The following is a 26,519-nucleotide window of genomic DNA, read 5'->3' as shown; positions in this document are numbered from 1 at the left end:
TTACATGCTATGATGATCACAAATAGAAAATCGCCGCCCTAGCAGATAGATGCAGGGGGCGTATCACTCGCTACGAATGATATGAAACTTTTTGGGAATGATACACAGGATACAGGAAGGAAAAAAGATATGTTTTTGGTTTACATTCACTTCTCATGTACATACTTGATGAAATGTCAATACATTACCATCTACATCACTTCACTCGCGCCAATTCATTTGTGTGACCATATAAAAATGACAGCCTCAGCGCTTAACAGTACTGAGACATTATCCCTTCGACTGGCCTCAAATTGATTTAACTTGCAGTAATTGCTTTTTCATGTGTCACTTTTCAATTTATCACAATGCCTCTTATGTCACAGCACTTAAAGTCAAGTGGCTGAATCGGTATTTACACAGATCTATGACAAAGTGTGAGATAGGGCTCGAAGTAATTTTCTCAACCGCATGTCGTGGCTTATTGACATCTATTTGTTTCCCCAACTGATACTCACAAACATTGTGAATAACTCAATCGCGACCAGAAACCATCATCTTGTACCATTTGGAGGCCTTGCAATGACCCCTTGGCGTGATGTGGCTTACACCCTCGGTCTCCCAGCCCCCTCAAACTCAGCCCTTGCTTTAAGCTCCCCTGATGAGGCATTTCCACAGCCCTGCAAGCTCTAGCTCATGTGCAGTCAGCATCTTATCCTTGTAACTCTTTTCTTCTTTCTCTTGGATACTGTACAGTATGAACATGAGCTGTTCCTCCAAGGCACAGCATTGACCAGTGGGGATAAGCAAGCCACGTGCAAAAGGATCACCAAGGCACAGTCGGACCGGCAGGGCTATCCTTCAAGTCAGGCTTCTTTCCCAGAGATCGACATTATATGCTTCGCTGTCTCTGCATATTCTTGCACTTTCAATGATACTTCAGCCAGACGGTCCTCTTATTAAACTTAATGAACAATCACACCGCTCCAGCGCTTCGGCAGTTTGCTGTGTGTTCAGGGGTGCATCCGGGAGGTAGCGCCAGCCCTATCAGCTTCAGCTATCTACATGTTTGCTTGCGCACTCATGAAACAGGGGAAACGGAACAAAGAAAAACTATCAGTTCATCCCCTTATTTTCATGGAGTGACAGCTCTGAGTTTCTGCGACGGCGGTTAGGCCTTAGAACTGTAACGCTGGACCTGCATTAGGGCTGAGATGGCCTTGTTTCATCCCTTCTTTGATGACAGGCAGTTTCGTGCGAGGGAGTGAAGTGTTTGTTGCTGATGAGGGGTGGTCTCGTGAACTTCCGTGTTGTTTGCCTGAGGGCATCGTAGTAAACGGCGGGGAGACCGTTAGATGCTTGGTAAACGGTGGTGGTCTTGGCATGAGTTTAGACATCTGCCCTCTGTTGCTGACTTACCCTAAAGCTGTATATTTCCAAGAGTCAGAATGTTCATCTGTGTCAATTACACAGTTTCGTGCCATCAGTGACTTTACAGGTATTGACAAGTTAATTCTGCTGTATTTCTTTCTTGTTATCCTTCGGGCTTGGTTGTGTGTTGCATTTTTGCTTCTAAAGTCGCGTGACATGTTCGAATAGCTTTAACTTCTACCTCGAGACCCAACTCAACCTTTACTTTCGCTCCTAAGTTTACTGACCATGACCAGAAATCACAGCTTGGAAAGTCAAAGACGTCATAACTCGACTGAATCAACTTGGAATGACATACTGCTTCTATATATAGCGGAATTCCCCTACCCGACAGCACAGCTGGAAGAGTTCACATGAGAAGCGGATGATTATCCGCATGTTTCGGTTACTGACTCAGAATCATTGGTGGATTGGAAATGCTGACAGAGACACCCGTCAACGGCGCCCCACTCGCCGGCCTCGGCCGCTTTCGCCGAGGTTCTCTAGAGGCATGTCCCGTGCAAGTCCCGTCCTCACGACCGAAGCAATATTGTAAGCATATGGACATTAGACAAGCATTTATTGAGAATTATTTCTCTTATTATTTTGCGGAGATAACCTGATGTCATTGCGTTTATGAAGACATAATCGCAGAACTATCACTGATACAATCAGGGTCCAATCCCGCGGCGACTTTGTCATGAGCGCGCGCGATGGAAATGTCGTAGAAACCGATGACTAATGAGACCAACCCCATTTTGTACCCTTGAATTCAAGCAACCCCACCATTCTATCAAGTCATGGTTCCGCAAACTATCGCCATACACAGAATTACACTACTCAATCAATTGCTTCAACACAACAGGCTACACACGACCACTCTGTATACCCAATTACCTCTCACCGGCTCTCTGTAACCACGACTTGAACTCCCACCGATCGATGCGCATTTAGCGAACCGCTCCGTCCGAGTTTGCGACACTTGAAACCGAATCCCCCAAAACCCGATCGCGGCGCTGTCCTTGCCCGCCTCAAGCCAGAACATGCCGTCTGATACCATGACAGGCTCACCGGCGGGCTCCAGCTCAGCTCTGCCATCCTTCTACTCTCCCAAGACAGAGGCAGCTGATGCTTCTACCTCGCACAACGAACAATCCCTTGAGCAATCTATAGACTCATTATCACTCTCCCCCGCTCCCTCCACTCCCGCCTCCGCTTCCGTCTCCGCCCACCCCGATCCCGAGACGCCGATCGGCCAAGAACCTCCGCCTTCACTGCTCTCGCCATCATTCACACCTCCCTCTACGCCCGGTACTTCGACACCGTCGACTGCCGGTCTTCGCGGTGTTCCTGTCGATAGCTCCATTCCTTCCGGAGGATGCGGATCCAAGAAACCCAAGCTCCTCCAGACTCTCCCGGAGGTTGAGTGCATTGTTCGTGCCCGTATTCCCACGGTAGCGGGCACAGAGATGTTTTTGCACTTGTACACCAATAATGTGGATAACAAGGAACATCTCGCTATTGTATTTGGCAACAATATCCGAAGTAAGAGTCTAGATGCTGTTCGAGAGGGCGAAACCGAGATGGACCGCATGGTGCGCGGCGCATACACAGGCAGACTGTTCCCCGGTCGCACAACCAGTGGTATCGAATCAGCAGCGCCTCAAGAGCAACAGCCACCGCAGCCGTCAGACCAGCCTCCCCTGGTGAGAATTCACTCCGAGTGCTACACAGGTGAGACAGCATGGTCAGCGCGATGCGACTGCGGCGAGCAGCTCGACGAAGCAGCTCGTCTGATGAGTCTGCCTGGTAACAAGGCTGGTGGCATTATTATTTACCTACGACAAGAAGGTCGTGGAATTGGTCTTGGCGAGAAGCTCAAGGCGTATAATCTTCAGGATTTGGGATCTGATACTGTTGAAGCGAATTTGTTGTTGAGACATCCTGCTGATGCTCGAAGCTATGGTTTGGCTACGGCTATGTTGCTTGATCTTGGACAGCCTGAGGTTCGATTGTTGACCAACAATCCTGATAAGATTCGCGCGGTTGAGGGCCCTAATAGGGAGGTTGTGGTTAGGGAGCGCGTTGCTATGGTTCCTCTGTCCTGGAAAGGTCGGGGAGGGTTCAGGAGTCAAGAGGTGGAGGGCTATCTCAAGACCAAGGTATGTTGCAACTACTAAATCACGTCTTCATTTGTGGACTATCGACTAACATTGAATGATAGATCGAGAAGATGGGTCACATGCTCGATATGGCAGCACTCCCACAGTAGACTATCAAGACTTAACGAAATATACCAAAATACCGATGAAGTTGGAAAGCTGTCGTTTGGTGGGGGTTTAAATTATATTTGTCGTTATCATGTCAATGGAGTTTATCGTCGTTCTCTGGGATTGATTGACGGCGTTGGAGGTAGGAGCTTGATGTATATGTAGACAAAACCACACACAACCAATATTTTCCGGAGCTGTGCTTTGCATCACGACTTGCGACCACTGGTGCTTTGGTGGTGTATAGGCTTAGGGTACCAGAAACTAGTTATATCACGAGGTCGTTAGCATTATCATGAGACTTTTCTTGATTGTTAACGCTGAGCGTGTCTCCAAGGGCGGAATATTGTCACCGTGCTAGCTTGGCAGAAACAAGCCTTCTGTATATTGATGATCTAATTTCGATGGTGTTGAATCGATGTTGGAGTTCCATCTTGATCCACCCCCCTTGACATGACATTTGGAAGACAGTTAAGTCGATAGAAAGTAGATTCTCAAGCTACACAATTAGGTTCCTGACAATTGGTTTAATGACATAACTTTTGACCTTATTTAATGATTTGTGCACTTTCATTTCCAAAATGGCCGATCCTAAACGGTTGTCGTTGATGGTGGGTCAGGCCCTGCCGTTCAAGGTGCTGCCGTGACGATTTTATGGGCCTAGCTCTTTTACTGCCGGCGCGTGTCAAGCTTCTCAAAATCGCATCTTCAACTTCTTTTCGCGCCGATTTTCGCATTTCAACCACACATTAGTTGTTTCTTTTTTCTTTCCACTTAAATATAATCATGATATCATAGGACATAAAATAAAACTGCCATAATGTCCACGACGATTCGTTTGCGGCTCGTCATCCGCAGACATGCAGTCCCTGAGGTCAAGCTCGTCTGGCCCTGCGTCGCAAACGACGATTTGACTGTGGCTAGGTTCCTAGCGCTGGTCAACGAGGTAGTACCGCTTGAGAGTGGAGATTGGGGTCTTGAGGACTACGTTGTCGAGCTGTATGATGGCAAGGGCGATAGTTTCGAGCTGCTACATTTTCAGCCCGTCGGCAAAGTTTTGAAGGAGGATGACCAAGTTTTGTACGACCTGCAGCTTTCCCCTGATACTTTCGCACGCTAAGAGTTTCACAGAATAAGATCACTTTCTACCGACGATTTAAGACGAAGAAGACTCAGCGGCCGACACCAAATATCCTACGATGGAAAGCATCTTATCGATGGACTTGCTTTTGGAAGGCCGTGGTTAAGGGCGCCACGCGATCGTCCGGCACTTGACCTGCCCCCTCGAAAGCGAGCACGTATTACACACGACGAAGAGCTCGACGAAGATGACGACGGTTCATATGCGGACGAAGAAGACCAATCAGAGCAGCTTTTGCTTGAAGACTCCGTACCCCCTGAAATGGAAGAACCCGGCAGCGTTCGTTTAAGAGCAAGATTCGTGGACAGCGATCAACTCGAAGAAGAGGACGAGGATGCAGACTTTGACGACGAAAACTATATCCAACCTACAGAAGAGGTTCACGCAGAGCCTGTGGTCGACGACGAGGATGAGGACGTCGCTGGAAGTAGCGATGAGGAGGACTTGGATGCGGATCTCTCTGACGAGCTAAGACTTCTACAAGAAGACAATGCTATTGTTGAGCAAACGCCTGCGAAGGAACAAGAAACTCTTCTTTCGGGGGACAGCAGCCAAGATCCACAAGCACTTCTGCCTATACATGGATTTGACGTTTCGTGGCTCGACAAGATCACTGCACTGCGAGCTGCATTTCCGCTGACACCAGTGTCTACGCTGCAAGATGAAATGAACCGAAATAAAGATCTGCGACAAACATACGAAAACCTGTCCAGAACCAACAAGCCAGTGATCAGTTACGATGAAGCGCTTGAACGAGTTCTTCTAGGCCCCGGGTTCTCAGATGCGCCGTCACTCGACCAGCCTAGCGAGGATGAAGAAGACCCAGAAGATCGAGTACTACTCCTCCCTGGTCAAGCGGAGACTAAGGACGCAACACGGCCATTGATCCAAGAGGTGGAAGATGAGCCAGCGCCGCCGAGTACGTCCAGCAGGTTACAGAACGAGACACCGAGACCTCTAATCAGCGAGGTCCCCGAGGCAGAGGATGTTGCATCGAGCTCCAGCAGTAGTTCGGATTCTGACTCCGAATCCGACTCTGACTCTGATGTGGATATGGAGGAGAAATCGGATTCAGATTCGGATAGTGATTCCGATGATTCGGACGACGATTCAAGTGATGGCTCCGATGTCCCGGCCTTGACGCCTTCACGGCCAGTCAACATCACCCAAGACTCTGAAGACTCCGACTTGAGTGACTCTGATTCGGATTCAGACTCTAGTTCCGATTCGAGCAAGGCTGCTGGGGCTACCAAAGACTCCGCTGAAAGTGACTCGAATGACAGCAGCGACAGTTCAAGCGACTCAGGCTCCAGCTCGAGTGAATCCGATTCGGAATCGGAGCCCGAGGAGATTTCCTCGAAAAAGCAGCCTCAAACGAAGCAACTGCAAGCTTCAGCAAACACTGAGCCCAAGACTAATGGCCAAACTGTCAAAGCAGCCCTAGAACCCGCCCAAGGGCCGAAGCCGCCCGGAACTGGGCTGGCGAAGACGCAGAAGAGAAATGCCCGGAAACGAGACGCCAAGAGACTCAGGGCGATGCAGGCCTTAGAGGATACGCAATCTCAGGCATCTGTCAATGGGACTGCAAGCGAGGAAGCTGAGCTCATGGCTCGAAAGCGGGCGCTTCTGAGTGCCGTCAGTGATGAGCAAGAGGATGACCCAAGCCCACCCAAGGACGCGCTAACCAAGGAGCCCAGACCCATGATAGTCGAAGTTGAGGAAGCACCAGCCGTCACGACGAGCCAAGATGTAGCTCCGACTGAAGAAGCACCTGCCCCGACTCAACGCCGTCACAAAGTTGACATGGGAGCTGGCCGCCGACTTCTCCTTGGTGCTCTGGGACTGAAGAATCCAAGGACCAAGGCGGATGAAGACAAGCTTCGCGACAGTTTGATGAAGAATGTGAAGCCTCTGCGAAATCCTCGAGTTCAGGCTGAAGAAGCCAAGGCCAACGATGACAAACCAGCGGAAGAGCAACCGGACGAGGACCCTGAAGCATGGCGAAAGAAGATCTCGTACAGGGCTGTCGAATGCTGTCATGATGACATTGTTTTGAGTGAGCCGCCATTCCCATTTGTGCAAAGATGGGACCCCCAGCAACAATATGGATCAATGAGGAAGCGAAAGAGAGCATCACAAAATTTCAACGACGAGAGCTGCTACGAAGAGGATTCTCAACAATGGAATGGTGATGAAGAGTGGAACGACAACAGTCAAAGGAAGAAGAAGAAAAAGAATAAGAAGCGAAAAAACAAGGGCGGCTTTGATGGAGAATACGACGAAGAGGAGTCACACGAGGGTTCTTTTGGTGGCACAGGAGCCAACGGTGATGAAGATATTGTGCTGAATTATGATGACATCCCAACCAAGCATCGCCCCGAAGAGAGTCAGTTTACAGACACAGATGATCTCCCTTCGCTGCCCTCAGATATCAGTACGCTCCCCAGTCTTGCGCTGTCCGACATGAAGCCAGGTATGGTTGCCACCTGGAAGCAGTTACTCATGTCCAAGGCGACCAACTGGCAACCTGAAATGGTATCCATGACCGGGCTTATCCTTTCGATCAGTGAGGACAACTGCATGCATGTCCTTCTAGCGAAGAGGGACAGAGAGGGAAACGATAAAGAATACGACGAATACACAGGCCAACGGATCTATGCAAAATTCGAAGCACCAGATCTTGACGAAGACGAAGAGGACGACGGTCGGAGAGATATTCTCTGGGCAGAAATGTCCGACCCGAGGCTGGTCCAGCCAGCACCGCCATCCGCTATGCTGGAGACCTCTGCTAAGAGCATAAAGCTTCAGGCCGAACAGAACAAACCCGTACAGAATGAAAATTCCACGACGGACAACAAGGTTAGCACGAGAACAGATCCCGATGAGACTATGGCTGAGGAGTTAGATACGCAGAAAGTGAGAGCCGAGGTGGAGGCCGATTTGAAGGAACAGGAAACTGAAGGGAAGCCCTCAGGAACCGACAAGTCAACCTCGATCCCTTCTGGCCAACAGCCGCCACGGCTTGAGTTTACGGCTTCCAGAGATGACAGTCCGATCAGCAGTTTTGTTCAGACTGCTGGGTTGTGGAGTAATTTTGACAGTCCTATCCACCAACTACAGGAGTCTATGCAAGCATCCACGTCCCAGTTGCAATCTCTTTTGTCGCGTGATTCAGATAAGGGTAAAAAAGATAATGGGGAGGAAGAGAAACCAGATATTGATGAGTCGGATGGAGCGAAAGATGCAAGGGATTCTGAAGGAGAGCCGGTACCGACAGTCGAAGGTAGCTGGGACGCAGTTATTCCTGATACTATACCCTCACCAGGCCTGCCACCACTGCCGACAAAGGATAACGCACTTATTGACCACCGTCTGCTGGTGGTACCCTCATCTGCGGGTAGCGTTCGCAGTGGGCGGCAACCCCCATCAGTCAGCGGTCTTGAAGACCTGCCAGAGGAACGAGTTGAAGATTCAGTCGAGGCGGGTATAGTTGATGGTCCTCACAGGAGAACCATGAGCCCTCAAGTGACGAACGAGTCCCGCCCAAGAAGCAGCAGTCCATTTCCCTCACTGGAGGAAATCTTTCATACAGCAAGGCAGACACAAAGTCCTCTGAAGTTCAGTCAGATGTCAGTGCCCCGGTTCATAAAGCCCGAAAAGAAAGATGGGGGTTATGAAGAGGCGATGAGGAAGTTGGACGAAGGCGAGGAGTCTGATCGTTCACCTGATTGCAACAAATCTTTACGGAGTTTGTTCCCAAATGCGACACAGCCGGAATCTCAAAAGATAGTCCCTTAATACGATCGTTCAAGAGCCAGGGATCCAAGACTGAAGACCCAGAGCCTAAGCATGTCGCGACACCACCGACATCTCAGAAAGTGAAGCAAGAATCACAGTTCATCATCCCAGAGGGCAGCCAGGTTATCGAACTGAGCTCTAGTCCACCATCAGTGCAGTATACCGAGGACTACGCCCAAGACAGCGAGGATGAGACTTATCAGGATTCTCCATTGCCACAGGATTCAGGTTGGGTGCAGAAGAAACACAGTGAAGTCAATACGCGAAGTCGAGGGAAGAGTCTACCCGCGACGGATGCCAAGAAGACAACAACTGTACAAAGCCGAACTACACATGGACAGACATCCGCTCCTCTGGCTCGGGAGGTGTTGACGAGTGCTTACAGTTAGATCAAGGGTCGTAGGAAGACAACACGGAAGTTCTGACAGACACAGGACGGTACCAAGTTATAGAAGTACTGGAACGGATGAGACAGAGTCTTTTGCATCAAAGCTGCTCCACCTAGCTTGTGCGGTGGGGATACGAAAAGGATTGGTAAGGGGGGAAATCTGTATCTAAGCATTCTGTATTTTAGGGAACATGGCGTTGGGGAAGCATAGCGTGTCAGCCCAGTGTATGGCTCAAGACAAAGGATGAAAATGGTTAAAAACTGCACCTTGATAGAACTAGCACAAAGAAACAAGAATCAAGAACTTGAAAAAAACCAAGAATCAAGAAACTCAAATCATTATTCTCCGTCTTAATGCCCAGCGTCTCATGTGAGGAACATCACGAACCCGTCTTTTAGCCCCAGTGCTTGTCTCAGCGCAGTCTTAGCTGCATCACGAGTAGCGCACCTCAGCCAACCAAGTCGTTTGAGCGGGCAGATGATGCAGCGAAACAACCCACCATCTTTTCGTATCTTGCCTGAAATTCACCAGTTAAGCCTAATTTTTGTCTCTGTTCTAGTGTCTCATGAGCACTTTTTATTCAGAAGCTGTTGGCTATTGTCGCGTGGTTTGAATGTTCGTCATGAGGCGGATTCTTGGGGGAAATAAGTATATTGTTCGGGGGATGGAACGTGAGGTTTGCCGGTCCTTTTCTAACTTGTTCTGCTTTGTGAATTGTAACTATTACTGTTGTGTTCGTTGGAGAACTGTGAACCGTTTGGTTAAGACGGGTATATAACGACGAGATCAACCTGTTGAGACGAGCATCTACCACTTTGACCCAGAAATCAAGCTACTTATACGAAATATCTTGGATATACAAGCACATCAACTCCAAAGCCAATACCGCAATTATGTTGCCTCTCAACTACTTGTTCACCCTTCTCGCTATGTTGAGTATGGGCTTCTGTCTACCTACACAGACCCCAGAACCTCAACCTGCACCTACACTCTCACCCGGTCTCCCAGACACTACAGGTCTTCCAGATCTTCCAGGCGGTTCATTCTTCGAAGAGAGACAAGAAAGAAATAACGCCAACCCATCTGTCTTCAACCCTCCCGTCACAGCTGCCCCCGATCAAGCAGAACAACTGGCGAGCATGGGCTGGGCGCAGACAACCTACTACGAATGTAAGACGAGAGATGGAAAGGAGCGCTGTGGATGGCATATCCCCGTGTACAAGGCTGGCGCTGAGGGCCGACAAGCCGAGATTGTGCAGTGGAAGGTCGTTGTTGGAATCGCTTTGGGGTTGGCGATGTTGATATATGGAGGATTGTGGTGAAGAGCTGATTTGAAGATGCATTGGGTGGAGTTTGGAGTTTTGGATAGATATGTTGATACCCTCTTGCTGCTGGGCGGCATCTGATTTATTAGAAACATTCTGTATTTCTTTCGCATACCTTTTTTTGCAGCGATGCAAAAGTCGCGGTGTTATAAAATTCATGAGTCATGCATTCACGAACCATAGAAACAAGTAGTGAAAACCCGCGTAAACCAGAGACGTTGTTATTTTTTATTTTGGTCCGAAACCCGAAGAACACCATTGATTTCATGCTAGTGTAATCGAGGAAAGACGCTGATGAAAGCAATCCTCCTCACCGAGTCCAGAATAGCCCCCAGCGTCCGCCCAGCAAGTCCCTGTACCCTATGCCGATGCCGACGCCGACGAGGATGGACCGTAAATGGACGCACCACCGCATGCACGCAGCCATAGCTGCTCCCCAACCAGCCCGAGGATATACACAAGCCCAAGCCAAGTCATCGAATCGTCTATTTCTCCTTCTTGGCCTTGGCACCCTTGACCTTTGCCGTACCACGGAGGGTCTTTTGTCGGTTCTTGCGCTGCTTGCCTGTAGTTGTCTGTCAGCCTGACTAAACCTTTTACTTCTGAAGATGATTGTAACGCACGCTGCTGTCGGGAGGCACGCTCGGCCTTGGTGGCGAGACCAACCCGCACCAATCGGTACTGGGGCTCGAACTTCTTCATGGCCTCGGGGGAGTCATAGACGAGAGCGAAGCCGGTGGTCTTGCCGCCACCGTACTGGGTTCGGAGACCGAAGACGGAGATCTGGTCCTTCTGGGCCTTGTAGAGAGAACCGAGCTTCTCGCGGAGCTCCTCCTTGGAGATGTTGGCACGGTTGGGGTGGAGGATGTCACTATTAAACGCAATCGCCGGTCAGCCCAAGAGTTCCCAAGCACAGTGATATGTCCCTATGCCGTGTCCCATCGTATCCCATCATCGATGCTTTATGCCCGCCTGTCCCAATTTCTGAACGGTATTCGATAAATTCGTATGTGGCGTTTAATCGTGCAGAACAGCGATATATCGAGCGGGAAAAAAGGCAGGCGAGATCAAGCATCGACTCAGGTAATGGTATCGACGAAGCAGCAACCGCGCGGTGCGGGAGGAGCAATATAGAGACGTATCATCAAGATTCAAAGGGTGTCACTCACACGACCATCTGCTTGCGGCCCAGCAGAGGGTTGCGGATGAACTTGCGAGTTCGGAGGGTGACGGGGGAGTCGTTGTCCGCCATTTTTGCCGATTGTCGTGATGGTCTCTGGGGGTTAGTTGACGGTGGAGAGACTGGGCGTTGATGGGTGAGATCGTTCGGTTGATGAAGTTGTCACACTGAAAATCCAACTTTGGTCGCTTAATTTGGTCCAACCCTAATCTTCTTACGCTTGTGCGCGACTTGATGCCTTGATTCTGAGGCGCTAGCACACACAAGGGTTTTTCCGTAAAAATCACGTGTAAGACATCCCGGGCAATCTTCGGGTGAGGGAGCCTGGAAATAATCGGATATTACTAAATGCTTCGGCCTCTCAAGTTGGAGATGTCCAAGTTTCAACTCCAGTCTTTGGTGGAGATAGTGTCGTCAGGCCACTCTAAGTCCACAATTGAGTTTGTTGCTTGCGATGATTCCAGGATGTCTCTCACGTAGTTTATACGAAATATACGAAATCAACAATTGCAAACAACCGTTCCATTCGCCTCCAATATGTCGTCAAGTTCCCAACAGGTTGACCGGTTCTGTCATCTGTATCTCCAGCTACAGTCTGACTTGGACTACCCAGAACCTTCACTGTTGAAGACTTCTCAAGTTCAAGATACTTTTTATGAGAGGTTATTCGCAGATGGAGCAGTGAGATATGGACCTCCTCCACGGTTTCAGCTCCGGGTTCTGAAAGAGCTCATGTCTAGAATTGAAGCTAGCATTGATGATTGGGAAGAGTATGTAAGTCACCGTCACTGACATTACTCTGTTTACTTCTTCTCGTATCATTTGCTAACATACCCAGGGAGTCTCTGATGACTTGATGTCTGCGCTCTCGCTCTTTCTTGCAAATCCTTTACCTTCAGAAGCCACTTCTGCTCAGCAAAAGTCCTATGTCACATACCATCTCTCTGAGCTATGTGAAGACGGCTCAGAACCAAGCCCGCAGGCGCCTCGTATTACCCTTCTTGAGAATCAATCTCTCATCTCAGGCTCAGGGACCACTGGTCTACGCACGTGGGAAGCTGCCCTTCACTTGGGGTCATACCTTTGTCAGAATAGACACATTGTCAAAGGCAAGCGTGTCCTGGAGCTAGGAGCTGGCACAGGATATCTTTCCATTCTTTGCGCCAACTTTCTCGACTCTCAACATGTCATCGCATCTGATGGCTCTGACGATGTGATCAACAACCTACCTGATAACCTTTTCCTCAATGACCTTCAAGATTCCACTCAAGTAACTCCAATGGACATCAAATGGGGACATGCACTCATGGGCACCGAAGAGGAGAAATGGAATGGTGGACGCCCTATTGATGTCGTGCTAGGCGCCGACATTACTTACGACAAGAGCGTAATAAGAACCCTGATCGGGACTCTGCGTGAGGTATTTGACCTTCATCCACACGTGGAGGTTTTCATCTCAGCGACACAACGCAACGAGAAAACATTTCAAGCCTTCCTGGACCAGTGCCAAGCTAACGGACTCGCCGTAGAGGTGATACAATTCCCAATCCCAAAGCGGGAAGTTCAACAAGGTCCATTTTACAACGATAATGTCGCTATCCATATCTGCAAAGTTTCCAGAACGTAACCGGGCCCCTGGAATTCAGGACGACACTATACTCCATTCATGTCAATAGAGGGCGGGAGCTAGGATAGCGCAGTCTGTCAAAGGGATAACTCCTCTGCATTCCAACTGAGAAGTCGGCGTCAACCAGCGACATTCGGATGTCGTACCATGAATTACCTATACAGAATGCGGCATCTTGATAATTCGGGAGACCCGAAAGCACGAAAGTTGAACGACTCAACTGCCAAACTATTGTTACAGAAAACACATCACGGCTACACGGAAACTTGGTTATGAAGCGTCGTGCCACTGAGCTGATAATCGGCTCACGATAAGCGCTGTGGCCATGCAGTTCGTGGCTAGGTGCCGCTCGGCTGGCTGGATTTGTCATGGGATTTTTGACGTATCAGAGACTTGAGGACTCGGATGCAACGGGCATAGCAATTGCATGATCTCGATATGTCACTTGAGCTCGGATATGGGGAAAAGTCACACCACTGCGTGTCAACCATGATGATACCTCTGAACCTTGGCTCAAAGCATGGGCCCACGGTTAGCTGACCAGACGAATCTCTTCAATAGACTTCTATTTGTATTGAAGAAATGGTCAATTGCACATATTGAAGACATGGCAAACTCCCCAACAACTTTATTGCCCCCAGGTACAAACCTGCACTACAGGTTAGGCCAGGCTTTCGGGGCCCCTTGTTGCTCAATTAGAACGCCAGAATCAGCCTCCGAGACCCCTGAAGGCAATTTGGGTTTGAGTTGCGGGGAAAGGCGAAAAGGGTTGGCTCCAGAGGGCACGATCTAGAAGTTGTCGAGCCGGCGATCTGCCCGATGATTGGCTTTGCCCCGCGCTCGATGGCGACAGGTGCTTATTATTCTGTTGGTAGTTGGAATCCCGTCAGGTTGGTCAGGTGCCCCGGGGTGTAGCTCCCTTCCAGCCAAGAACGTGGCACCCTTGGGGATGAACGGACAAAGAGCCACGGGATCAGTGGCCTCAACTTGAAGACGATCTGGGTGTAGTAGGTTCGGGAGAGTGACGCTCTGAAGGCCGCGGGCTGGAATGTACGCTCAGGCACGACACTACTATTCAAACTGTCGATAGTCCGTCATTGCACTCACCTTCTTAGCGGGGTGTAGTGCTGAGAAGATTGTGTGAATGTTGAGAATGTCTTCAAATAGAATGAAGCATTAGATGGTACAAACTTTGCACTGTGCTCAATCAATTGGTGATCAACCTCTTGAGGCCGTCTGTTGAAGGAGCTCCGTGTTGAAGATGACGATGGAGGAGATAAGTTGTCTCGAAAAGCAGGCTGACACACAACCTCTATTCCCAGATACTACGTCGATGTACGCCGTAGGCGTACAAAGTGTAACACAATCCAAACAGAAGCTTTTGCCCATCGTCACTTGACCTGCTAGAGTGTTGATACCACTTGCGTAATGGGCATATCATAAATAAAGAGACTTTCCTAGTCGTGAATGACACACACTGATGATTACCCTAGACAGAAAGTGTAGTTTGCCGAGAAACACTTGCATCGTGGAACGAATCAAAGGTGACGAATTGGCAGTCAACGTTTCTGCTATATGCAAAGTCGATCCGATCAGACATACAGTACGTGAGAAAGCTTCTCGTCGGAAGTTTTGTCTTTTTTTCCGGTGATTGACATGAACTAGCAGATCAGGTGAAAGCTAGTTCAAGCATGAGCTCTGAGCCACAAATGTGATCAACGAGAGCTATCGGCATGTTTCGTGTTGATTACGATGGATTCCCCAGAAAAAACCTTCCTTCTCGCGGACTTTATGAGGTGATGTTAGTGTTTGAAACGTCATGTGTCTTTTCCCACCAACCGTCGGCAATCGGCTATGCAAGCAAGTCGATCACGATGAGAGAGAGCAACGCCCCTGAAAATCAACTGATGATCCATGTTGCATCAATTCAGTTGAGTTGTGAATCAAGGAAAGAATATGCTTAGAATATGTATGTTTTTTCGTCTCATCTTAAAACTTATCGGAAGCTGGGATAAGCTCCCTTGTTTATTTCGGGAAGAGCTCTAATCTTGCAGGGGCTTATCCTGGACCTTCAATTTACTCTGCAGCCGGGGACAGCACCTCAATCGCTATCGTGAGGGATACAAGGGGGGTCAAGCAAGAGCCCACAACTTTTTCAAGGACGGGGAATTGGGGATTACGCGTTGTACTGTTCTGTGACAGTTTCTTTCTCCATAGCTGTATCAAGTTCGCAAGCAGCTGAACAATTCGTCACGATGGACCTTTTCGCAACACCAAATCACCCCACGATATCTCGTTATCAACCCACAAAAAACTCCCGCCTGTAGCCGTTTTTAACTGTTTACAGTTTGAATGAGGGGGAGGGTTGCAGCCCAGGAAACAGGGCATCCATCCACTGAATTGGAGTGCCTTATCACCCAAGCCCTCCATGTGTAAATTGCCTATCTAGAGTACGTGCGGATATCGAAACATTTCACCATCCATCGTGACCTCTTCTTGCATTGCCGGTTTTTGACTACTGCAACGTTCTTTTTATCAGGCAATTACTTGTTTTCACCGGCTGCAGAATATTCTGCACGTGGGGTCAGGCGGTGACCCCAGGGAAAGGATCTCTTAAGCCCATAGCTGCAGAGATTGTAAAGGACCTGGAGAAAGAGAATCCACTGTTTTTGCCTGAATGCCAGGAATTAAAGGGCTCAACACCAATCGTCCATGGCACAGGCACAATTTACAGTCCCCGGCGCCACAAACTCCTCGGCACAAGAAATGGACGAGTTATTTCACATAAGAATTGCTCTTTGTAGAACACTATCAATGGCATGAGGATGTGAGGGGAATTGACAGCTTCGGTGTTGTACTTCATTGGAGGAGTATCATTGCCAAGCAATCAATATTCGTATAGTGTGCAGTAAGCAGGCAAGCACTGCATCGTGCTTCAATATCAGCCATATCTCTCGCTTAAACTCCGGACCGGGCTCAACCGGGGAAGCATAGTATCGTGAAAGAAGCATGGCACAGACGAACGTGTTTGCGTCTCCATGTCAATGGGGAATCAATCCACTTTCCACGTACGCTATGATATATCTACAGTAACATCAAGGAAGGAAAAGAGCTCTAGATCGAGTCTGAATCGGAAACTCATGAATAAGAAAAACCTCCCTGTCTCATGTCCTGGAACATCGGTTAGCTGCTAGTTGGTTGAAGGTATAAGCAACCAACCGTTTCTGGGAATAGCAAGACATGAAATGTCTCGATATCAACATCTGAAATCATGCTCATTGAGGTGGATGATGGCGCGAACCACACGGCGATTAACGTTGTCAACGACAACTCACCAAAGTAACACAACCCAAAGAACCCGGTGAGAACTTATCAGACCCTTCCATTCTGTTCAAGAGCTTCATAAACTGGGAATAGCACTGTGCCAACCTGAATACAGTGGAAGTTAGACAAGTCTAAAAAAAGGGCTTCACACCACCCGCCGCACACATCATAATCGCAGCCCATCCCGTCACATCGCCAGCGGATCCACAACCAAAGCTTGATGCCCAGGATCTTCTCTCAATCCCTGTTCTTCGTTCTCGTCTTGATTTCCCAGGTGTCCCAATAGGAGGGGGCCGGCCCCCCTCCCCATGGCTTGAGGCTAGCTTCAGTGAGTGCAAGTTTGCCGTTCAGCGGCTAGAATCACACGGTCTTAACTCAGAATGAGCAAAGCAAGAGGAGAGAAAATACAGAGTGTGAGAGCTAAACTTACAGTGGACAAGGGCTTTAAAATGGTGGACAGGGGGGAAGATGATTGTATTTTCTACTTTCAGACATGGCGGTTCCTGGTGCTGACTCGTTGGTTGAGACCTTGAGATTCCCCTTCATTTCCCATTCCAAGGCCTGGGACTGGCGTACCTGGATCTCGTACTTGGTACATTTGATACTCACCCCTACTCTAACTTACCCCTACAAGCTTCACTCAAATTCAATCAGTTCAGTTCAATCTATTTGCTGACCCCTCCCGTAAGTTACATACATACCGCATCGACCGTAGCGCAGCGTAGCGCAGCGTAGCGTAGCGTAGCGTAGCTATTCTAGCGGGAGTGCCAATCCATATCTTTATTAATGAAGCACCCTGCTCCCCCCATAACATGAGCATCATACTACTTCTTATCATCCATCGACAAGCTTCAGTATAATTATACCAAGCACCCCCGTCACTTCGATTCTTGATTTCCTCATACTCATCCTTCTTACTCTCACATATAGTCAGTTGACTACTCTTGTATCGTGGACATTACAAGCTCCTATCATATACCACCCACACGTTTCTTATACAAGCTTGAGATTGGCCCCCTTCAGCCTTGAGCAACCACGACGTATTATCCGACGATCGACACCTAGTACCTACATATATTGCAGCTTGCATTTACGGTACACTGCGCCAGAAAAAGGTCACAAGAATATTTATACACTGGACGACCCGACTCTAAGTGTTCGCGACGGCACTATAACCGCGACCCAATCTTGTACATCTTCCTCCCAATTACTACATAATCGCTTCGATGGTCTCGTCATTAGACGTGAGACCCCATTTCTTCTCCGGGCACAACCGATCAACATCAGTATCGAGCATCAGTAGCACACCAGCTTCATATTCAACAAGTCCAGTATCAAAAATGGCATCCACTGGCGCACAATCATACACCTTTGCTCTTCAGAAGTACATGCTTCTGACAGAGCAACACCAAGACTTATGCGATCGCCTCGACCAAATCCGACCCGAATTCAGCATGTCAAGTCGTTCCCACAATTCCTCACCATCCACATCGCCAACCCGATCCTCCTCATCATCCCTCTCGCTCCCGCTCTCACCGAAGCGCCACTCCCGGAGCGGACGACACCACTCTCGCTCCCACGCCCGCTGCAGCGGCTGGGAAGACCGCAATGAACTCACCACGATTCCCGATGAGGAGACCATCTACGAGATTTCAGCAGAAGAGCAGCGCCTCTCGGAGGTCAACGAGAGTATCAAGCGCACCTTGACAGAGCTTCTCAACTGCAGTAGTGTTCGCGCCGATCGGGCGTTTAGAACATGGGTGCAGACGAGACTCATGGAGACTGAGAAGGAGCTTCGTAGCGGACGAAGGCGACGAAGCTCTGGTAACGAGTAAACCAAAAATATTACTCGTATAACTTTCGCCATCACATCATATCAACATATACTCACGCAATGTCAATGGTTGACTTGAGTGGTGGCAAACATACGCCCCCAACGCAACAGACTTGTCATTAATTCTAATACCTCTCTTTTGTCTTTTATCTGCATTGGCGAAGGCGTTTACGGTCTCAACTCGAGCTGGGAAGAGAAGAGAAGGAAAAGCTCACATTTTTACATTCTGGGCAATATCGGACTAGGGAAATACTACAGCATGCTTGCGAAAAAGCGATTTTGGGGGGTTTATTCGTCTTTGTTTCTTCCCCATACCCACTTCACTTCTGTCTATTGCTTCACTTTAGGTTCTACAGAACCAACTGCATATCGCGGGATCGCTCCGTGGCTTTTCATTTTAACCTTTCATTTACATTCTTGCGAAAGCCACGCTGGATCTCGGAGGCATGAAAAAACGCCACAAGTTTGTTATTTTACTCATCATCATGAAGATCTCCCGAGGAGGAGTAGTCTTGTTAGCGATAGCATCAAACAATGCAAATGAATGCAATTTCGCAAACAGCCTTATCAATCCATATCATTGAAAGTGAATGCATTCCCGGGTATCATGACCTGGTCTACCACATAAACTCCCAAGAATGCTATAACCCCAACATCCAATTACGCTTCTCTACCCCGAACTTCCTCCCCCAAATGCACCTTCGGCCGGCCCCGCTCGCTGTTATTGGAATTGCAAAAAATAGATAGCGAAAAAAACACGCGTCTTACCCACAGCGATCGTCTTTTTGAGTCCTGCCCCCTGCTGCATCAAAAACCCGTTGGGGGAAATGAAGATCATCTTGTGCACGCTCGCTAACCCAAGTTTTCAGTTAATTAAGCGCCCGGGCGCTTTCTTTTGCGATAACGGTTCTGCGCTAAGAATGTCTCTGATATGAGCTACCGGTGCGGTTGGGCTTTATCGATCACGATCGGGGAGTTCACTTTTTTGCCACTGCGTACACCGCTGATGTGGTCTGGGCCTGAGGATCGACGGGTTGTGCACACCGAGAGGTGAAAGATGTTGAATGTAGGTGAGTGTGTGGTACTGTAGCATGACCGTTAGGGACTGTGACGTTAATGGACAAGCAGGTTTTTTCGATATATTGCAGCAGCACGGCCTTGAGGCAAGTTGAAGGCGAAGCGGATGCTATGTTGCTGTAGGGTGGCCAAGGCGGTTTGGTTCTAGTGATTGTTACATCATTGGATAAAAATCCCTTTGAGCTTTGACTGAGATGGGTTGAGCAGCTGCTCCGGGTAAACAGTCATTGCTGAAGGCAATAAAGCAAGGTTGTCATTATGGGGAAACCATGTCATTCCCGTCTTACATGAAGCAGGATAACCATGATCCTCAATCCACTTTGAGCCTCGAAGATGTACCTTATACACCGGGAAGTCTACCCTAGCGCTCCCGTGAATGATTTTCTACGCGTTTCATCGAGACGTCACCTCAGATCACCGATGGGAATGACTTCAAACCGTTGTCGATCATCACGGCAAAACCGTCCGAAACGACAACATTCGTCCAACGGTGTTTCTTCAGACGGCCAAGAAATGTTATCACATATCTGATAGGGCACATATCCCGGACTGTCAACCCAAAGCCTTGACCTGATATGACGTAGATAGGTCAACCGCGCAGTAACATCGAGATCCGAGCCGTTGGGTATAGCTTCACCTTCCAGAAACAAAGAGTCTCACCTAGAAACACGAAACCTTGCTCATCATGTGGTTTGACAGCCGGCGATCCGGACGTTTTGCTCCATGCAATGCGCCCCCTTGGCACTCGCAGAATCATGGTTGAGCAAGAGGAAAAACTTTTTTGTTTGAGAGATAAGGGTTGTTGCTTAAACGTCATTTTAGCGGTTCTGGTGGGTTGGGTAAAACAAGGATGAGGAATAAAGCTGGGAGCCGTTTTCCTAGAGTTTGATCCACATGATAGAGTATCGGTAGTTGAGCCTGCTAAGACCTATTGTCGGTGCGCGATAGAGATTGTGATTTGTTCTTTGACCCGGTGAAAGACGCACGGTATAGATATCTGGCTGAAGAGAACTACGTGAGAATCTTTGAAAATAAATGTTCGGCTATGGAGAGCACGCCAAAACGAAATTGCTCAATAAGTATGGAACGTCTAAGTGGAATATCGTGGTGCAAGATTGAGCATCGTTGGAACAAGAAGGGAGCCACTGGGTGCCAGTCCATGACTGGTGTCGAGAAACATGATATAAGAGCTCTGATGGAAACTTGTCAGAAAATTGTTCAGTCTCGTACTACTAGTCACGAATGAATATGGCATGCCCGACAATGGAGATGCTGTTCTGGTGAACTTGAAGTCATCGTGTGATTATATAATTCAGTCACCGCCACCTGTGGCGCCTTCTCATTGGCTCCTTCTCAAAAGCTCCACGACAGTGGCTGGAGCAGCTACCTCATCCAACCTTCCATCTATTCTTGGGAGAACGCGTCCTTCTCTTTACAACCTCTTTCCGCATTCAATCATTTGATTCGGAATCGCATAAAAGAGGAGATACCATCGGTTATCATGTCAGTTCTCTTGGAGACCAGCGAAGGTGACATTGTCATCGATCTTTTGGTCGACCACGCACCTAAGCTTTGCGAAAAGTAAGTTATCTCAATGCCACCTTGACTTCTATCACTGAGTCGCTGAACTAACAGATGATATAGCTTCCTGAAGCTCTGCAAGGTCAAATACTACAACTTCTCGCCTGTTCACTCTGTTCAGAAGAACTTCTCCTTCCAAACCGGCGATCCTCTCGGCCCTCTTTCTAAAGATTCCGATGGCGGCTCTTCAATATGGGGTCACGTATCCGGCGACCCAGCGAAACGAACATTCCCAGCCTTCTTCCACCCCAAGTTGAAACACTTGGAACGAGGAACAGTCAGCATGGCTACAGCGCCCCTCCAGTCCGATCCTGATACACGTGTGGCTGGATCTCAGTTCATTGTCACATTGGGCGAAGACACAGACTATTTGGATGGAAAGGCAGCGATCTTTGGGAAAGTCGTCGAAGGCTTTGAAGTATTGGATAAGATCAATGAAGCGATCGTGGACGAGAAGGGTTACCCGCTTATTGACATTCGAATCAAGCATACAGTTATTCTGGACGATCCCTATCCCGACCCGCCTGGTTTAAGGGAACCGAGCTCGAGTCCCCCTCCGACCGACCAGCAGTTGAAGACGGTTCGAATTGAAGACGAGGCAGCATTACACGCGGACGACAATGTCGATGAGGAAGAGTTAGAAAGGAGGCGTCGCAATCGCGAGGCACAAGCGCAAGCTCTCACTCTGGAAATGATGGGAGATTTGCCGTTTGCCGAGGTCAAACCTCCCGAGAACGTTCTGTTCGTTTGCAAACTGAACCCTGTGACTGGCGACGAGGACTTGGAGCTTATTTTTGGCCGCTTTGGCAAGATTTTGAGTTGCGAAGTCATCAGAGACCAAAAGACTGGCGACAGTTTACAGTACGCATTCATCGAATTCGAAGACAAGGCATCATGCGAGGCAGCATACTTCAAGATGCAGGGGGTTCTCATTGACGATCGACGCATCCATGTGGACTTCTCTCAGAGTGTCAGCAAACTGAGCGATGTGTGGCGAAAGGATACCAACACCAAGCGAAGGGCGACCGCTCACCGAGGCGGATGGGGAGGTGTGGATGAGCTCGAGAAACGCCGACAATACCGAGATGAGGGAGAAAGGATTACGGGTGGTAATTACAGAATGGTCTACGGGGAAGAGGAAATGAAAGGCAGACTGGGTCGCAGTGGACAGAACCAGGAGAAGGATGATGTGCCTCCGCCAAGATCTCATGATGATGGAGGGCCATCACGGCGACGAAGTCGGAGTCGGAGTCCGCGGCCAAGAGATCGAAGTCGGGATCGATATCGCAAACCACGAGATAGCCGTCAAAGCGACCGGCGAGATAGAGATCATGATAGAAACCGATATCGGGATCGGGGCCATGATCGTCGAGACCGAGGTAGAGAAAGGGATCGATTTGGACGGGACGATAGATAAGGACTGGTGGATTGCGAAACGGAATACAGCAGTACAACGCTCACAAGCACTGGCGTGCTGAGGCGCAATACCATCGACGGCAAGCGTTCAGCGTTACTCTGCTATGCAACAGCTTCAGCTAATTTTAATACGGAATGCATCGTACGGCATTACACGAAAATGGAATACCCCCATAACACGAGTTTGACAGCTACCTTGAAGGAGAACCTCCTTGCTGAATTCAATGCTTTACTTCGTGATATGCAAACACCAACTTCCTCTCATCTCACATGCGGTCCTTCGCCGGAACATCTCCTCCAAGCAACGGAAGACAATGTGGACTGCTCAGTCGAGCACGCACTGAACACCGTCTACGCATGAGCGACGTTATTCTGATTGAAATGTACCGATGACCGTGGCTCGGCGGGGAGGATCTGTCTCCCGCTGTTGAGCGACCACGGCGTCGCTCTGGATGAGATCTCCGGGCCTACCCCATCTCTTTTTGCCATGGCATCGCTTGCCGGCGATATGCCTACGCTCCTACCAACATTTCTGATGTTGTCATACCTGACAGCTCTCTTTTGGACGTTGAGCAGATCACAACGCCCAGCAAGGGTAATCCACTCTCGTCAAAGCAACCAGACATTATAGACCATCACGCCACAACCTGTTTGGCTTTACATCCAAACACTGTATTCTGTACGAGCTAGCTGGCTGGTTGTCATTCAGTCGAACACTCCAGAATCTGTCGCTGCTTTTCTATCTATGGATCAAAATCCCGTCATTCTCGGCTATGCTTGCTTCTCCTGTGCCTTCTAGAGACATAGGCGGGCACAACTTCCAGCTCATCAATGCAAGGCACCCGGGGTTGAGACCGCCATGCTCTCACCACATCGAAGACACTGTAACACCCCACGTAAGGCTTGTTAAGGTCGAGCTTGGGCTTATTCGACAAGCGTCAAGCCCTAACCCCTGTCACCTCAGCTGTCTTAATCAACGAAGATTCCTTGAATAGGCTTTGGGCTGAGAGATGCGGCTGCTGCCCAGGGTACGCAGGTGGATCAACACAGTTGTCTCAGATCTTCAATGAGCTCGGTACTGGTAACAATGACTAGGGACGATTGGCTGTACTACGCTAAGGTACTCTGATATCTCTCAACAACACGAGCTACGGGCTTCGAGGACCGACGACCGAAGCAGAAGCAATAGTGCTTCTGGCAATTGCATCATTGCAGCTTTGGTCATACCTAGCCGGGGACTCATCCGTCAACGAGATGGTAAAATGGTAAGGTCTAATCGGTCAGTGTTGTGGACTTGGTACATGTAGTGACGCCGACACGCCATGTCCAAGCCTTGAATCATTCAGGCAAGACTTGTCGAGACGTGCAACCGCGATACGCCAAAGCCCCGTCCGCCGGGTTTAGTGGCCATGGGGCGGGCTTGACTGCGATTTCAGTCTATAACGGGAGCCGACATAGAATCAATATAGGCCCAGCGGCCTTGTGATGTTTCTGCTAAGGAAGCGGTTTCAGATTGTTCTGCATGTGATCCAACCTCCGGATCTTCATATCGAGCTTCCCCGCGACTGTTTTGCGGATCGCTACAGATCATTATTACAATCATGGGTATAGAATCCCAGTTGAACGGCGTTTTGGCCAGCCATCAAGCAGTCTATCCTCGTCCTTCAATGGGCCACAAGAGACTTCTAGGTGAACCCCTTGGCTGAGTGACCAATAGTATGTGCTTGTTGGAAGCACAACGCGGGTAGCTGCAGCCTCATGCGTCACACCCTTAAATGACAGCCCGGTGAACAGCATCTTCGTCGGGTTATTGCTGAAAGAAATTTCCGCCCTGGATGCTGCGCTTGCTGTGTTATCGCGGACCGTTCTCTCTTTCGAGAATTGATGCTGGTTTCTCACAGATTGTGGGGCAACCGTAGAGGAGAGAGGAAAGAAGCGAGCCTACTTCGTTAGGCTGGTTATCACGCTGTACTGTGTATGCAGCCTGGGCATGACTGAGTCTCAATACAATAGACGGTTGCTTCTTAACTTGAGAAGGCTTGCCCCAGAACTAATTAAAAACCGTCTTGACTCAAAAGAACGGCTGTTTGATTCAGTTATGAAATGAAGTGAAGACATCGAACGATGTCTATGTTACTGCGTCAAGTTTGAGATTCTTCGTACAAGACTCGTTCGATCAATGGACTGGAGACGAAATATTTCATAAACGACCTTGTCTTTGCCTCTGCTACTTGAGACAGTTCCATTGTTTGTTTGGGATTATTCACTCGAACAGCGCCACCGATGTGGAATCGTGCTTCAGCCCTGAAAGAGCCCCGAAGGCGTCAGCTCGACCAGAAAACATTGGTTCGAAGCCCTACGCGTTTGAAGCACGCAAGACATCAAGCTGACGCCACACGAACAGACAAGGGCAAGACCTCCGCCACTGGTAGCGAATCCCTGTAGAAGAGCATCTGTCTCTCGTGGCGTCTTTATCGAAATCTGCTTCTCGATGCGCAGCCACGGATTCAAGCTTGTTCCAACTGCAAGTCATCGGACCTAGAGCCCTATCGGCTCCCATGGTTTCTGGACGTGGTCAGTGTTTGGCTTCATTTCTGCAATGCCCCCTCTTGGCCGTTTTAATACGGGTTCTGGCTTCATACTATATTTACACTCGCACCAGCACGCACCGTTTGGCGGCCTGTACCCAATGTGGACAAGAGTCCTGTCTGATACTCCTTGCTTTTGCATATTGCTAGCTCTCAGGCGTCTGGGAAGTTAGCGTTTGAATCTTGGTTCTGCAGATCCAATACCGGACAACACATATGCTCTCAGCTCAATTTGTGGAGACTCGTTGTTGTGCAACCGTCGCCACGGTGGCATACCTGTTTTCGTCAAGCTGTGATCATTTTCTATGCCGTTTGTGTGCTGCATGTCATTTTTGTGTGTCGGGACCAATCTTCAGCGTCAGAGACTGCAAACAAACGAAGGCCGCAGGATACTGCACTTTGAGCGGGGCTTGTAGTAGGATCCTGCACCTTACACATGCAAAGCCTCGCCGTGAGAAAAGAAAATTCATGGAGCGACATCAAAAGAAAGTCAAACAGCGTTTTCATGGCCTACTGTGGCTGTTGTGGTGCGTAAGGTGACTCTGTGCCCCAGTCTCGCCCCTGGACTGACGGGAAGAGTTTCCATGGGCTTGCAGTATTGGATGCCTTCTCGACCACGTTTTCAGGTGTTTGTCGTCGAAGCGTTGGTTTCTGCAACAGTATCTTGGCTTCGATATTACTGCCCACACCAGCAAGGGTTATAGGCCCACCGTCACCCAGTTACCGGGTTGAGAAGTCTGCGACTCTATCGAGATTCGTTGATTAATAGCATGGATTGTAGATGACCCATCTATAAGACAAGATCAGACAAGACAATTACAAGGGGACAAGGTCTAGAGATTCCAGGTTGAAAGCCTACTGTGCGTGCTTCATATACCGAAGTACCTGTCGATTACTGTAGTGCACGCCTGTTACACAACTGGATCACAAGCAGCAAGTAACTACATTTCTTGATGACTAGTGTACATTGCGCGACAAGCGAAAGGTATCTCCGCACCCCAAGTTCTGACGGAGGCTGGATCAGTCAAATGTATAGATGCACAACTGGGTTTCATTGTTTCATTGCAGGCCTGACCTTGTCTGTCAAGGTTTTGTGTCTCGGCGGGGCTTGCATACTACTGCCCCAGACATATCCGGTTGCTGATATGGGCTTAGGCGGTCTCGCGTTGACTCCAGCTTGAGTGCTTCCATTGTTCCAAGACAGGAACAAGAGCTGTTTGACAAACAAAACCGATTAGGATCTTCGACTAGCTCGGTTGTTGTAGTGTCAGATCTGCACAGGCTTGCCTATCGGCCGACGTCTCGCTTCAAGTGTCGTATGGCATGGCAGCACAGTCGCACCCTCAACTGTATACTTCAAGAGCAATATCTATGACTTTGGCACGACTCAGTTCACTCTAGATAGAGACAATCCGTGTGGGGATGCTCGTTTCAGGTTCTGAAAGGTTCAGCCCAGGCCATCTGCATCTCACACGATCTGGGGAAGCCCAAGACCGATCAACTAGATCTGGCTGCCATTTTAGGTTGAAAGCCCGTTTGGATTCGCTGTTTGGATTCGCTCACTCATGGGCATGATAGTG

General features: G+C 49.0%; 7 protein-coding genes across 7 annotated transcripts; 6 read left to right on the top strand and 1 right to left on the bottom strand.

Moving 5' to 3' along the window:
• Positions 1-1,953: 1,953 nt before the first annotated feature.
• On the top strand, positions 1,954-3,634 carry BKA55DRAFT_562802 (GTP cyclohydrolase II-domain-containing protein). The gene has a single exon (XM_046192331.1). It carries the CDS (start codon positions 2,433-2,435, stop codon positions 3,567-3,569), a length of 1,137 nt encoding a protein of 378 aa, XP_046052288.1. The 5' UTR covers positions 1,954-2,432; the 3' UTR covers positions 3,570-3,634.
• Positions 3,635-4,479: 845 nt separating this feature from the next.
• On the top strand, positions 4,480-8,987 carry BKA55DRAFT_537272 (uncharacterized protein; the record flags this gene model as incomplete). Its single annotated transcript, XM_046189892.1, has 3 exons — positions 4,480-4,739; positions 4,791-8,548; positions 8,587-8,987. 3 exons carry the CDS (start codon positions 4,480-4,482, stop codon positions 8,985-8,987), a joined length of 4,419 nt encoding a protein of 1,472 aa, XP_046052287.1.
• A 459-nt stretch (positions 8,988-9,446) lies between these two features.
• BKA55DRAFT_662178 (uncharacterized protein) lies at positions 9,447-10,505 on the top strand. The gene has a single exon (XM_046197624.1). The coding sequence runs from the start codon at positions 9,881-9,883 to the stop codon at positions 10,307-10,309; it is 429 nt and encodes a 142-aa protein (XP_046052286.1). The 5' UTR covers positions 9,447-9,880; the 3' UTR covers positions 10,310-10,505.
• BKA55DRAFT_562793 (ribosomal protein L23/L15e core domain-containing protein) lies at positions 10,506-11,691 on the bottom strand. Its single transcript, XM_046192330.1, has 3 exons — positions 11,482-11,691; positions 10,936-11,183; positions 10,506-10,877 (listed from the first exon to the last, which is right to left on the bottom strand). Exons 1-3 carry the CDS (start codon positions 11,562-11,564, stop codon positions 10,798-10,800), a joined length of 411 nt encoding a protein of 136 aa, XP_046052285.1. The 5' UTR covers positions 11,565-11,691; the 3' UTR covers positions 10,506-10,797.
• Positions 11,692-12,029: 338 nt separating this feature from the next.
• BKA55DRAFT_505593 (putative methyltransferase-domain-containing protein) lies at positions 12,030-13,119 on the top strand (the record flags this gene model as incomplete). Its single annotated transcript, XM_046187206.1, has 2 exons — positions 12,030-12,266; positions 12,331-13,119. 2 exons carry the CDS (start codon positions 12,030-12,032, stop codon positions 13,117-13,119), a joined length of 1,026 nt encoding a protein of 341 aa, XP_046052284.1.
• Positions 13,120-17,783: 4,664 nt separating this feature from the next.
• BKA55DRAFT_592291 (uncharacterized protein) lies at positions 17,784-18,278 on the top strand (the record flags this gene model as incomplete). Its single annotated transcript, XM_046195370.1, has 1 exon — positions 17,784-18,278. The coding sequence occupies one exon, from the start codon at positions 17,784-17,786 to the stop codon at positions 18,276-18,278; it is 495 nt and encodes a 164-aa protein (XP_046052283.1).
• A 2,577-nt stretch (positions 18,279-20,855) lies between these two features.
• BKA55DRAFT_537267 (cyclophilin-like domain-containing protein) lies at positions 20,856-22,352 on the top strand (the record flags this gene model as incomplete). The annotated part of the gene is made up of 2 exons (XM_046189891.1): positions 20,856-20,935; positions 20,999-22,352. 2 exons carry the CDS (start codon positions 20,856-20,858, stop codon positions 22,350-22,352), a joined length of 1,434 nt encoding a protein of 477 aa, XP_046052282.1.
• Between the last annotated feature and the right edge of the window lie 4,167 nt (positions 22,353-26,519).

The sequence above is a fragment of the Fusarium redolens genome (genome assembly GCF_020744475.1).
Source record: "Fusarium redolens strain MPI-CAGE-AT-0023 chromosome Unknown BKA55scaffold_5, whole genome shotgun sequence".
In the NCBI taxonomy this organism is placed as follows: Eukaryota; Fungi; Ascomycota; class Sordariomycetes; order Hypocreales; family Nectriaceae; genus Fusarium; species Fusarium redolens.
Note: the sequence above shows the minus strand (reverse complement) of the source record. Positions and strands in the feature narration are given on the sequence as shown.

What these genes read in the sequence shown, in the direction of transcription:
- BKA55DRAFT_562802 (XM_046192331.1), top strand. Translation starts at nt 2,433, where the DNA reads ATGCCGTCTGATACCATGACAGGCTCACCGGCGGGCTCCAGCTCAGCT.
- BKA55DRAFT_662178 (XM_046197624.1), top strand. Translation starts at nt 9,881, where the DNA reads ATGTTGCCTCTCAACTACTTGTTCACCCTTCTCGCTATGTTGAGTATG.
- BKA55DRAFT_562793 (XM_046192330.1), bottom strand. Translation starts at nt 11,564, where the DNA reads ATGGCGGACAACGACTCCCCCGTCACCCTCCGAACTCGCAAGTTCATC. An exon ending in GGCCGCAAGCAGATGGTCGT is followed by an intron (nt 11,184 to 11,481) that starts GTGAGTGACACC and finishes TGCGTTTAATAG; the next exon opens with TGACATCCTCCACCCCAACC. An exon ending in GCGTGCCTCCCGACAGCAGC is followed by an intron (nt 10,878 to 10,935) that starts GTGCGTTACAAT and finishes AGACAACTACAG; the next exon opens with GCAAGCAGCGCAAGAACCGA.